This window comes from Salvia hispanica, chromosome 2, assembly GCF_029641045.1.
Source record: "Salvia hispanica isolate PSC_SH4W2 chromosome 2, Shi_PSC_v1, whole genome shotgun sequence".
Taxonomy (NCBI): Eukaryota; Viridiplantae; Streptophyta; class Magnoliopsida; order Lamiales; family Lamiaceae; genus Salvia; species Salvia hispanica.
In genome coordinates this window covers 46847245-46861479 of record NC_142693.1, presented here as the reverse complement: position 1 = coordinate 46861479, position 14235 = coordinate 46847245, and the positions used below count along the sequence as shown (strand labels likewise).

Genomic DNA, 14235 nt, shown 5'->3' with positions numbered 1-14235 from the left:
GGTCGAACCGGACAAGCACCTCCTCCTATAACTCCCTCTAAGCATTATTAAAATACAATCCTTATAATTTCGCAGCAATATTGCTCCGGTAAAGACCAGTCGCGATATTACTGAAAAACTAATTTTACGATTTTAATAACCTTTATCTAGGGAAGTCAAAACTTACGAACTGGTAATGTTCCTCCCGTAAAGACAGGCCGGTCACTACTTCGCACTAAGACCAATTTTATGGAGGCCATATACAAACGTGTTGTAATTATCGCTTCATATTTTCTTGTTGGTGGTTTTAATAGTTTAATTATCACTTAAGCAGATAAGGCAGGTATCCACATTCAAAGAATAATTAAACATGTACTAGCTATGCATGCAAGGCAATAAGTACATAGACGATGCACGAGTTAAACTAGATTTTAACAAATAAAATCATAACTCAAATTAAATATCCATCATTCATCAATAAAACATGTAAACACATTAAATAAGGTTCACATATACATAATGACGAAACTTGATCATTTAATTAAGCATCTAAAATAAATAGATAGAATTAAATTCCATCTTCACATAAACAAGATTATCTAGACATTAAGTCCAATCTTAAACAATCATACATTATTAGTTAAAATAACGTATCTTGATTATTAGAATTACCTTTTAATACTATTAGGATTTACTTAGATAGAATTAATCCATCCTTATCCTAAAATTAATGTCTAGGTGTATATCATAAAAGATTAGCTAAGTCTCAATTTAAAATGCCCACTTGGATATATAAATCCGCATTTATCCAATTAAGACTAAATCCATTTAAAACACACCAATTAAATTTGAGAACTAAATTTCTCTTAGCTTTCATAAAATCACATGACAAGAAGAATCTTATTACATCTTTAATTCAAAATGATGTTTTCTAGATGAAATAAAATTCACCTTCATCAAAATTAAAGACAAAATTCAACTTAATAAATAATTAAGGATTTTAATAGCAAAATTAATGCTCTATGAATTTTCATACCTTTAAATCACATTTGATGTTATCTAGATGAAACAAATTCACCTTCATCAAAATTAAAGATAAAATTCAAATTAAACTAGGAATTGAATTCCAATTAAAATCCAATTAATCATTTAACACTTTAATAATTTAGGATTTAAGTAGCATTTTAATGCCAAATGAGTTTTTCACTTCTTTAATTAATCCGATGTTATCTAGATGAAATAAAATTCACCTACATCATATTAAAGACAAAATTCAAACTAGGAATAGAATTCCAATTAAAATCCATCCAATTATTACTTATGTAATTTTTGATATTTTCAAGGTTTAAAACAATTGAAAAAACTCATGTCTTTTCCTTAGGTATATTTCTAGGAAATAATTCCATAACACACCAAATAAAAAATATAGACAATTTTCAATTAAACCTTAAAATTAAAACATGAAAGCATATTAAGAGAATATTCTTTAAAATTCCATCCAATTAAGGAAAAGCCAACAATTAGATCAATCAAATATTGAATTTCCTTATGTTAATTACCATGATATTATCTAGATGGAAAGAATCCATCAAAATCAACTAATTAACAAATTAAATCAACTTATTTGACCTAATTAATCAATTGGCAATATTTTAAAGAAGACAAATATTCTCTTTTAAATTAGAATCTTGACTTAATTGCAAAATCATTCTAATTACCACAAGATATTTTAATTATTCTAGGTTTAGGATTTTAAACCATATAAATAGCTTGCGTGTTAAGAAACGAAACGAAAACACGAAACAAAGAACGATACGACGCGACCAAAACCCTAATTAGGGTTTGGGCCGCCACCGGGCGTCGCAGCAGCGGCTGCTGTCGCGTCTGACCCCGCCGCCGCCTCTGCACGTCGGGCACTGCTCCACCGTCGACCGCCACCTGGAGCCACCGCACGCCACCGCCGCCGTCGCCTGGAAACGCCGAGTTTGGCCACCGCAAGCGTCGATCAGCCTCTGCAGCGACGAAGGAGGCCCACGTCGCCGGATCTTGGCAGACCCGACGCGCCTCCAGCGCCGCCGCCTCGCCGATTCGTCGCCTCCAGTGCCGTCGTCGTCAGACAGCCGCTGCAGCAGCCGCCGGAGGCCCACGCCGTCGGATCGAGATCGATCCGACGCGCCTCTGACAGCTCCGCCGCCCGCTCGTCGCCAGCCGCCACTCCCACTGGACTGGAGCTCCCTCTGGTCTTCGACCATCGCCGGCTGCCACCCCGAGCTCCGCCTCCGTCGCGATCCCCGGTCGGCGTGAAGCTAGGGTTTTTCGAAACCCTAGTTTAAAAAAAAAATTTTGTTTTTCGATTTTTTAATTAACTCGATCCATCGCGGTCGCAACGCTTGACCGCGATCTTAAATCTTAATTAATCGTTTCTTAATTGTAACAATCTTTTATGTTCATATCAAATATGCATATTTAAACATCTAGCAATTAGCAATTTAAATAGATCTAGCATATTAAGAACATAAAACTATAGATCTAATGAATACTTGCTTAGATCTAGAATATTCTTGTGAAAAACTCAAATAAAATTCGAGATTCATAATATTCTTTCATCGATCCAAGTATTCAATCATGGACCACTTTATTTCTTGATTCAAAAACATATGTTCACTTAAACACATACATATATGTAATCAACAAACATATAATCATGTACATATTACTTAGAATATATAGATCTAATGATGTTCATCATAGATCTAGAATATTTTTGTGAAAAACTTGAATAAAATTCAAGATTCATAATATTCTTTCATCGATCTAGAACATCATATCATAGATCCAAAAATAAAATCAAGAAAAACATAGATCCAACACATATTGCATTATTTTCGAAAATCCCTAGTTTTAACATTATAATTTTCGAAAAATTCAATTAATCAAATACATAATCAGAGCCTAAAAATTGGCTCTGATACCAGTTGTTGGGACTACCGCAGCGGAAGACACGGAAACCAAACAGGTCCTAGAACGGATCTATTTAGTTGATTATGCATTCGACTCCAATTTCATGCAATATTCGTAGATCTATAGATATAGCATCAAATAAACACATAATCATGCATATTCGATGTAGATTCGATTGTTACCTCATAATCCATCATTGGATTGACGTTGCTAGCTGCACCACCCGGAGATCCTTGATTTATCGACCACGAATCTTCCGTACTATTCCCTCGTCCTTGATTCTCCATCCGTGTGGGCGGATCTTAGAAAACCAATTAAATAACTTTGAATGGATCTAGGGAAACCCAATACCAACACCAAATTGTCTAGATCTAATCCTATGAATTAGGATAGATCAAGAACAACAATCAAAACCCTAATTCTCCCACGTGCTAGGCACGAAAATCGAGACCAAGAGGGAGAGAGAGAGGCGCCGATTTTGGCGGCTAGGGTTAGGGTTTAGTGTGTCTTGGATTGTGTGCTAGGGTTTCCCTTTCATTCATTATTTATAGTGGACCTTATTGGGCTAGTAAGAGGATCCATGGAATGACTTAAGTGTTGGGCTCACCCATTAGATAAATTGCTAATTAAATCAAATGACCCATGATTTAATATATTATCAATGGAATATTATTTTATTCCACTAAAGAATAATATTGCACTCCCACTTAAATCACCAAATTACAAATAACTTGGGTCCATTTTATTTTATAATATTTCCCGCGTTTAAGATTATCTTGATCCATCAATTTAATTCTTTTGTCTGCTATGTGACTAGAATTAAATTAATTCTCCAAAGAGTTTTTCTAGTTTGAAACTTTATTTATTATTCGTGGAATAAATTCCAACTGCGCAGATTTCTGAATAATAAATTCCTCTTTCAAACACCTCATTGGGGATCCACCCTTTTAGGGATTTAATCATACCACACTGGGCACGCGAATTCTATGAAATAATATTCCAATACCTTCATGTTATTCAATTACTACCACCCAAGATATCATGAACTTGAGTTACGTACAAACTCTCACATATTGATAAGTCAAAGTGGCGTTTGATTGAATAAACAATATTGATATTAATATCATAGACTAGAAAATACTAAACTTTCTTGAAATATATTCTTTCAGTAGATAGCAATAAAGAATACATTTCGGATTAGATCCTTTCAGTGCTTTACCACACCGGTGTTACTAATCTCATCTTAGGTAAGAGAGAATTATCATAAACACCGCAACCGTACCAATAGGTAGCCAAAGCCTATCTAGGTTGTGAATACGTTTTTCTTCTTACTAGATCTGGCCAAGTCCCCTACTGGAAAACTCATGAGGAGATTCATCGAATTTCCCTACTTGACCTTCTTAGTAAAAAGCCTTAGACTTGTTTATCATATTTCAATAATAAACCATTATATTATATTATTTATTCTCATAATTAGGTAAACAAGTGGACGTGGCGTTTCTCGTATACATGCACAAGCTGACTGTACAAAGGTATGTACGCTCGAAGCATCTTTTAGTATACAAACCCCAACAAATTTTAATTCTCGAATTTAATTGGTGTGTTTTTGGATTAGTCTTAATTGGATAAGTGCGGATTTTTATATCCAAGTGGGCATTTTAAATTAAGACTTAGCTAATCTTTTATGATATACACCTAGACATTAATTTTAGGATAAGGATGGATTAATTCTATCTAAGTAAATCCTAATAGTATTAAAAGGTAATTCTAATAATCAAGATACGTTATTTTAACTAATAATGTATGATTGTTTAAGATTGGACTTAATGTCTAGATAATCTTGTTTATGTGAAGATGGAATTTTAATTCTATCTATTTATTTTAGATGCTTAATTAAATGATCAAGTTTCGTCATTATGTTTATGTGAACCTTATGTAAATGTGTTTACATGTTTTATTGATGAATGATGGATATTTAATTTGAGTTATGATTTTATTTGTTAAAATCTAGTTTAACTCGTGCATCGCCTATGTGCTTATTGCCTTGCATGCATAGCTAGTACATGTTTAATTATTCTTTGAATGTGGATATCTGCCTAATCTGATTAAGTGATAATTAAACTATTAAAACCACCAACAAGAAAACATGAAGCGATAATTACAACACGTTTGTATATGGCCTCCATAAAATTGGTCTTAGTGCGAAATAGTGACCGGCCTGTCTTTACGGGAGGAACATTACCAGTTCGTAAGTTTGGACTTCTCTAGATAAAGGTTATTAAAACCGTAAAATTAGTTTTTCAGTAATATCGCGACTGGTCTTTACCGGAGCAATATTGCTGCGAAATTATAAGGATTGTATTTTAATAATGCTTAGAGGGAGTTATAGGAGGAGGTGCTTGTCCGGTTCGACCTTTCTTTAGAGGAGTTCACGCACAAGTAAAGAATCCTTAGTGCTTAATTTTATGGTTATACGCTTTAGCATTGTTAGTCAGCCATGCCATTCTTATGGTCTCTGGATTATCTGTTGACATTGTGGCCAGTAAAAATAATGAATTTCTTGCATGAATATGACACGGCTTCCTAGTAGAAGAACGTTTGTGCTTGATTTTTGTGGATGTAAAATTGATGAATTGTTTTGTGGTTATTTGCAATTCTTTGAAATTTTACATGTTTATATTATTGGTATTTGTTCTCAGCTTGAACGAAAGATGATTGACACTTGGGATATTTATTATGCCATACTTAGTTCAAGGAAGCGTGACTCTGAATTGTTTAAGGAATGGAAAAGTAAGCTTGATGTTGATCGTTTGATCAATGACTTGAGGTTGATTCTCAGCAAGAATCGTCCGCCCACATACCATCTACAAGGAGAGGACAATGAGTTTCGTGATCAATGGCATACCGCGGAATGTCATCTCAAGGGCTTCCTTTTAGCCGGTGTTGGCAATGCCCTTGAGAGGTTTGACAAACCCAAAAGGCCGTTGGTCAACAAGCCTAAGTGGTTTGAAGAAAAGTCCTCTAAGGTAAGAGTTGGTCGCGCTGTGGAGTATTTAAGGAATGAGGTATTGGAAGAGGGCCATGATGTGGGCAAATACGTCATAGTCATGCATGGCTATTTCCATGAACTTCTATTATCGGGGGGGAAAGTTGACCCAGAAACCCAGAAGATAATGATCCTTGATGGGCTTCCAGATAGCTTTAATGAAGTCAGAGATGAAATTTTGTTTAGCGACAAAACGTTTTCAATTCTGGAACTTTATAACAAGCTTGTGAATGCTCAAACTGAGATGAGAAAAAGGGGTGGACTTTTGAGATGATCATGTTCAAATCAGAAGAGTTTATTTTTGCTTTTATGTTTACATTGTTGAATTTTAAGAGTTTTTGATATTGTTTGGTTTTGATATCATATGGATTATTGATGTGGAATTTTATGTCCAGGTTGGCTATTCTTTTAAAAGAAGGACATTGTCCTACATCTGTATTGATGAGAATGAGATCTATGTTATCATGTTGTGATTTGTTTTGTCGTGCATATCCCTTGTGGCTATGCCACTATTGATTTAATCGAATTCGGATCCTTGTAGAGCCGCAAACTCTACTTGGATTAGTGTACACCAATGTTAGACCTTGTGTTGGCGTACGGGTTGGCCGGTCTAGTGACCTGGAATGCGGCCGCTTCCTTGTCATGTAGAATGAGGATATGGTAAACGTCGATGTGAAAAATGGTTGCGCGACCGTGATTTTGATAAAAGACATATTTTGGTGCCTCGGGCATTTCTAAAGATAAAACCCCGATGGACACTTGAAAATGGCATGATAACTATTATTTTGATAAAACTGTTTTCGGCATAAGTCCACTGAGTATGTTTATAGTACTCAGCCCTGCATGTGTTTTCCATATGTGCAGGTTGAGCGGCGACGAGCGGTTGGCGGTGTTGAGCAAGTAAATTTAATAATATGATTATTTTGAAACTCCGAGTGTAGTCGTGTCTTCATACATGGCTTCACCCTTCTCTTGGACGCTTCCGCTGAAACATGAAACTACTATCGTTTGTTTGAGATTGAATTATTTCATTTTGTTGGATTATCGAGACATGATACGGTTTGGATTATCTTAAGACCTTGCCGTTTTGAATATTAATTGTGATAGTCCTTTCTTATTGAATTTCATTGCTAAGCCGTTACTTTTATCGTTTTAATGATTCATTGAATACTTTGGTAAAATCCCTTTAAATGAAAACCTAGCCTATGTTCTTTGTTGCATTTAAGTCCGCCTAGGTAGCGATCGCCGTATTTATTATACCCTAGAAGGGCGGTCGTTACAATAAACATGCACAAGAGTTTGAGGCATAAAAACTCGCACAGCCTTTTGAACATATGCACGCAATCCATTAACAAAGTGACTAATAGCATACGATTCAGGAATAGAGACGCGACCTAAGAGCAATTTGAACTTATCATGATAGTCAGAGAACGAACCGGTTTGTTTCAAGGATATGAGCTCAGTCATCGGATCGCCGAGTAAGTGATCGCCAAAACGCCCCTCCAAAGCTTGCAAAAACAGAGGCCACGGAGTCACCATCGCATGATCCTGGTATTTAGACCAGTTTTGGAACCATTGAAGCGCCCTTCCTTCGAAATTAATCACCGCTAGCCTCACCTTAGCTTCCTCCGGTGTCAGATCCACCATGAAAAAGTGATCGCATCGCATAATCCATCTAGTCAAGTCATCACCCGATAAGATCGGAAAACCAACCTTAGATTTGCGAGTAGAGAAGTAAGGTGCCCGGGGCTGACCTCCTCCCACACCACCACCAGCAATACAACCGGCTCCTCCACCAGCAACGCCGCCGACGCCACCACCAGCTAGAAATCGGGACATAAGCTCGTTCTGTTGCGTCTGCAACGCCAGAAACTCATCACGTAGCTCCTTGAAGTGGAGATTGCGAGCAACATCAGCCTGATCGCTATGCCGATCGAGATCCTCACGGAGCCGATCGGCGTCGGACAATTTGGCCGTTAGATAAGCCATAGCAGCAGTCAGCATTTCCTCCAAACGACACCCATCGCTGGAGCGTGTTTCCACCATCGCAGAAGCAGAATCTCGTGGACTGATACCACTTGGTGCAGAATTGGGGTTGCCGGAAGAGTGAATGGCCACCGGAATTGCACCCACACGAATTGAACTATACTAAGAAGATAGGAGAGGAGAAGCAGGGGAGTTTTGCATTAATTCGAATTATGAGTTTACACAGTGAGAAGGCAGCTTATATACAGGCTGCCACCCGCATTTAACCAAATTACAACCAACTCGTAACTAACTCCTAACTGTTTAACTAACTCTACACTTTACGCTTGAGCTCATTTGATCCTCTGTTTCTCGGCGTTGCATGCGACCATGCACCGCTTTATTTACTCTTTCTCGTAGCGTTTATTCTTCTTTCACTTATTCTTCTCTTCTTCCATGTATCAAACTTTTTCACATTTTTTCTACTCGAACTTCACACTTTGTCATTTTATTCCTTCTCTTCGAGCTTTAGTTTTTTACCCTGAATCTCGTTAAAACGAGGCTTTACTTCACAACGAAACTGTATAAACCCAATACCAAATCAGACTACAATTTGATTCAAACTATAGATGTACTATAATACTACAAACATAAATGCAATTATCTAGAAACTTGTGCGGATATCTCAACTATAGTTTGGCGGTGAATTGTTATCCTTGATTTTTTATGACGGGGATTACATTGTCTTGAACAATTGATATACCTTTGTCACCACAATTATAAATAGATAGAGAGTATTGATATGATAGTAGACTAGTATGGTAGGTAAATAAGTAAGAGTAAGACAACAATTGCACAAATAAATAAATACTCAAAGCAAGATTGCGATTTTCAAGAAACTGCATAGCAAATAGAAAGATATTGGAGATAGATAAAAGCGAATTTGAGAGGTTTAGAAAGGATATTCTTATCCACACAAGAGTAGTGTGATTAAAAATAAAATTTTGAGCGGTACTACTATGTCAAAATAGTGGAAAAATATTATTATCGAAATTATTAAATTATTTAAATTTAAATTTCCACTTGTTTTATTAAAAAAAAACACAAAAATTTCGGTAGCTTTTCAGTCCTACTATTGCATTGTGTCCCCAACCCTTCAACCATACTAATCCATGACCAATAGGAGAGTAACATTTTTTTTTTTATAAAAAAAGGAAGACTCAAATAATTCAAAGAGTGGTGAGCAAGTACAACAGTTGGAACAAACACAATGCTCTTCAAAAGCAAAGAACTACCACAAAATACACGATCCAATTAATCAATCATTGATGTAATGACCAAGTATACAACAAGATAATTTCATATCTAGTTATCATGATTCTCTCGTGAGTTGGAAAGTAATTCAACCAATAATGAGAAACATTATTTTCATTTATTCTACAAATTAGGAAAGCAAGAAAAGGGGTACAAACCATGACCTAATTCAAACACAATCCCATGGAGTATTTTATTTCATCAATAGAAAGGGAGAAAAGGGGTCATTCAATCCCATGCATCTTTCTCATCATGCCCACGAACTCAATAACCTTTTGAGAATCTGGCATTGATTTTGCGACAGTTTCCCTTTTGTAGCACTTTTTAAGCCATGCTGCAATCTTAGGAGTCTCTTCCTCAACCTTGAAACCTCCGTACTTCTCGTAGGTTGGGAACCAACACGACAACGACACGAATATGATATCCAAAAACCCGAATTGATCGCCACCGTAGTACTCCCTATTTCCCAAGGCACCCTCCAGCTTCTTCAAAACGTCGATGAATTCATCCTTGGCTGCCTCCACCTCGGCTCCTTTCCCCATCCAAATGTTTCTACCAGCATCATAAACCTACATGCAAGCAAAGAAATATAACGAGTTCCATCTTATTATATATATAGAGTTGAGATTAATTGAGAATCACATTAAAATGATAAAATGAGAACTAAGAAGCATATTAGTTCGTTGATTCATTAATATGCATTCATGAATAAAAGATCTAATATAGAGTCAGGAATTGATATGTTTGATGATACCAACTAGTATTAATGAATCAACGAACTAATATTTATATATATAGAGAGAGAGTTGACATCATTTGAAAATCACATTAAAATGATAAAATGAGAACTAAGAAACATATCAATTCGCTGATTCATTAATATAATGAATCAACGATCTGATATTGAGTTAGGAACTGATATGTTTTGTGATACCAACTAATATTAATGAATCAGTGAACTAATATGGTTTTCAGTTCTAATTTTAACAGTGTCTTATAAATTAGATTTACAAACCTTCTTGTCAATGAAGTCGGTCCAGAAACGAGCCCTTGATCGGTCGTAAGAGGAAGCGGGCAACAACTTGGGGCTGGGCCAGGTCTCGTCGATGTAATAGACAATGTTGGAGGATTCAAGAACCGGTTTGTCATCGTGAAGAAGGACGGGCACCTTTTCATAAATAGGGTTGGATTGGAGGAGCAGATCGCTCTTCCCACCAAACAAGTCTTCCTCCTGAGACTCGTAGCTCACCCCTTTCTCGGCAAGCGCCACACGCACCCTCACCCCGAATGGGCTCGCCCAGAAATCCAACACCTTCACCGGCATCGCTGTCTACTTATATTCTTCCACTTCCACACATACCAATACATATGCATGCCTCCTTTTATAGCATCACTTCCTTCTTTCTTCATCTTTAACAATGCTAACGGCCTTTGCTTTCTACGCTTTTTCTATGCTAGCTCCGCCTGCCTGTTAACCAAACAGCTGTCATTTACCTAAACAACAAGGCTTATTTGGATTCAAGGTTTGTCATTTTCCTCAAAATAATATTACCTGGCTCTTCATATTGCATCTTATTTATTTCCAGTTACACAAATATTTTATGCTCTTTCTTGCTCAAAATATATGAATTCTTAATGTGAATATCAAGAGATGGATATTAAAATATATAGAGATCTAAATTTATTTAAACAGAATTAAATACTTTGCAAGACTTAAAATTTTGTTATTATTTCCCAGGATGGTATAAAACATTTGAAATGCAGTAAGTTCTTTTTTTAATCTGATAAAAATTAAATTATAAAAATGTGGTCTTCCTAATTAGATTATTGCAACATTAATTATAAATATAGGGGAGCATTAGGATGATGCTATGTTTAAGGTGATACCATAACACTAGTCCTAGTCCTTAGATCTTTAAGATGGGAGTTTAGTATTGACTTGATGAAATAGAGTTCGCATTGCAGTTTTATATGTTGGATATTGCAGACGTGGATATTTTAGTCAATTCCCAAAAATTTAAATCAAAAACAGATTTGGTCATATGTAAATTGCAAATACTACTTGGTAATACTCCAATATTCATAGAGTAATATTGCAATCTGGTAATGTAAAAAACTATTACGAATGATACAGGCACGTAACACTGCAATATTCTTAGAGTAACATTGCAATCTGGTAACATACTGAAAATAGAGAATGTCAATTTTGTCCTTCAGCGTTTTTTTATGTTCCAATTTAATTAAAATAGACTGTCACATCATAGCAGCTTGAGAATCACACGATCTTCAGATCCAACAACCTAAAAACGGTAATATGTTGTTACAGTAAAAAGGGTTAGTCATGTTAACGTATCCCATATAAATAAATATAAGGATACAACATTTAATTTTTTACCGTGTAATGCTACCCACTACCTTCCATTTTTTATTCTGGATCCACCACATTCGATTACATATATATAGTTCCAAAACACTCTCTAACAGATCTTCAGTAGAAATTGTTCCAAATTTTATGCTAGATTATTATTGCACTGAATAGTATCCAAGTTGAGTCCAGGTTGATAACATACTCATGAGGTGTTCAAAAACAAGTGTTTTTTTCAAAGTAACCCGATCAATTGGAGTTTATTATATGAACAATAATAATGTTTTGAAATAAGCCACTCTTAAGATAAATATTTAATTAAAATTAGTAACGGATTTAAATTAGATAATACAAAAATACATCTTAAACACAATAAATAATTAAATTAAAGAAGAAGTCTGATTACTCAAAATTTCATTTTGGATGGGCCGTCAATACTAATCTCTTTTGTACTATGTATCATAAGATGACTACAACAATTCCACGCAGTTTCGATTCATAATAAATTAAGTTTGTTTAGCCTAATTAATTATGTAGTAATTGTGTTTACGTGTTTTGAATTTGTGTAATTTGGGTTTAAAACAATGAAATCAGATTTCACAAATATCTTTAGATTATCAAAATCGATTTGTTGACAGAGAAAATGAAAACTTGGTTTTTAAAATAAAACAAGCTCCACCAACACAACAACTGCAAAGTGACCCGTCGAAGAAGAAAGCCGGAAGTTGAACGGCGCAAGGCGGGAAGGGCATAACGATGGTCGTGTAACAAGGGTTGTGACATGTGGGCCTATTTCAATTGCAATTTGAAGGCTGTGATTATCAGCTAGGCCTCCAAATTTTAAAATAGCAAGGTTGTTGATGTTGAATTAGAATTGGACTCAGCTATGGAAGGTTTTATTTAATTGTGTCAGTCCATATGGGCTTCATTATTAAAAAACAATTACTTATATATAATTAGTTTAGAAATAATTATAACTCCCTCTGCTCTATAGAAATATGTCATTTCGAGTTGAGATGAGTTTTAATGTGTAATTTGAAAAGTAAGAGAGAAGTTGAAAAAGTAGTTGAAATTGTATAACAAATCTATAAATGATAAAGGGATTATAAAATAAAGGGATTATAAATTTTCTATGAAATATGACATTTTTCAATGAAATATGACGGAAAAATAAAAATATGACATTTTTCTATGAAATAAAGGGATTATAAATTTTCAATTACAATAGTATTGTTGCGCAAGCTACAAAGATGTTAGATATTTGTAATGAACACACAAATACTTTTGGGGGGTTAGAGTATTGGTATACTCTTCTATTAAATAATTTTGTTAGGTGTTTATGGTTTATTAATATATGTAGTTTTGTTAAGTGCTTATGGTTTATTAATGTATGGAGTAATGTGCTTTGACCTTCTAATATTAAATGGTGCAATATTAATTATTAATCTAGATTTTTTTCATATTTGCAATTTTCATTATCATATCATTAGATGACTAATATTTGTAACAACCTAATATTAATGTGGGTTAAATAAAAAAGTTAGACACGTTTTACACCAAACATAAATGCACCAAACTTTCATGTCGACATCAATTACTGCTGAAATTATGCATTGTTTGTAAATTACTAAATTCTATATCGAAGTTTGAAGGATTGTTGACTATTAGATTTAAAATAGTGCCCGCGATATTTGGATAGACTAAAATACTCCCTCCGTTTCACATTTGGAGTCACTTATTGTTATGGCTCGGATTTTAAGAAAGAGTTAGAAGTGTGTAATAAATTAAGTGAGATGGTAGAGTGTGTAATAAATGAAGTGAGATGGTGGAGTTGGTTGAAGGTGGGTCTCTTTTGACTTTTGATTTTTGTTTTGATTTATTTTAATGTAGATAATGGCATTTTTATGTAATTTTGATGAAGAATGGGGTAAAATTGTATGACCAAATATGAAAAATTCTAAAAGTGGCTCTTAAACTAAGACGGACTTTTATGGCAAAAAGTAATTCTTAATCTGGGACGGAGGGAGTAATTCATCTCATGAGATCGGAAATCTAAAGCAGTACATTTATTTCATTTCATCTTATTCATTTAATTTATTGTCGTTTCGTTCCATTTGAACTTGAAGTACGAAGGAAATCCGGAGTAACACTTATTTTATTTTATTTCATTTTACTGATATGATGTTCAGCTGAATGTAAGATCGTCGATGAAAATTGCATTTCACACTAAAAGGATCAAAAGTACTACTCCCTCCGTCCCGGCTAAGATGACACATTGCTTAGCCGACACGGGATTTTAGGAGTTGTTGGTTAAAGTGTTTAATTGAAGAGAGAGAAGATGTGTGTAAGTATTAAAGTAGAGAGATAAAGAAAGATGAATATTTTAATTGGAGTGAGAAAAAATGGTTGAGTTTATTAATTGGAGAGAGAAAGTTACCAAAAAAGGAAATGTGTCATCATAGTTGAGACAAACTAAAAAGGAAAACGTGTCATCTTAAGCGGGACAGAGGGAGTATTGTTTTTTATAGTTTAAGGTATTAATATAGTCTATTTTAATTTCCATAGGTTAGTTAGTTTAATCGATAAATTGCAATTGTCACTATTT

At 34.9% G+C, this 14235-nt stretch overlaps 2 protein-coding genes across 2 annotated transcripts; both read right to left on the bottom strand.

Annotated features, from left to right (window-relative positions):
* Positions 1-7240: 7240 nt before the first annotated feature.
* Positions 7241-8066, bottom strand: LOC148932545 (uncharacterized). Its single transcript, XM_089065146.1, has one exon. The coding sequence runs from the start codon at positions 8030-8032 to the stop codon at positions 7241-7243; it is 792 nt and encodes a 263-aa protein (XP_088921272.1). The 5' UTR covers positions 8033-8066.
* Positions 8067-9450: 1384 nt separating this feature from the next.
* Positions 9451-10589, bottom strand: LOC125196434 (putative glutathione S-transferase parC). Its single transcript, XM_048094952.2, has 2 exons — positions 10281-10589; positions 9451-9834 (listed from the first exon to the last, which is right to left on the bottom strand). Exons 1-2 carry the CDS (start codon positions 10587-10589, stop codon positions 9490-9492), a joined length of 654 nt encoding a protein of 217 aa, XP_047950909.1. The 3' UTR covers positions 9451-9489.
* Between the last annotated feature and the right edge of the window lie 3646 nt (positions 10590-14235).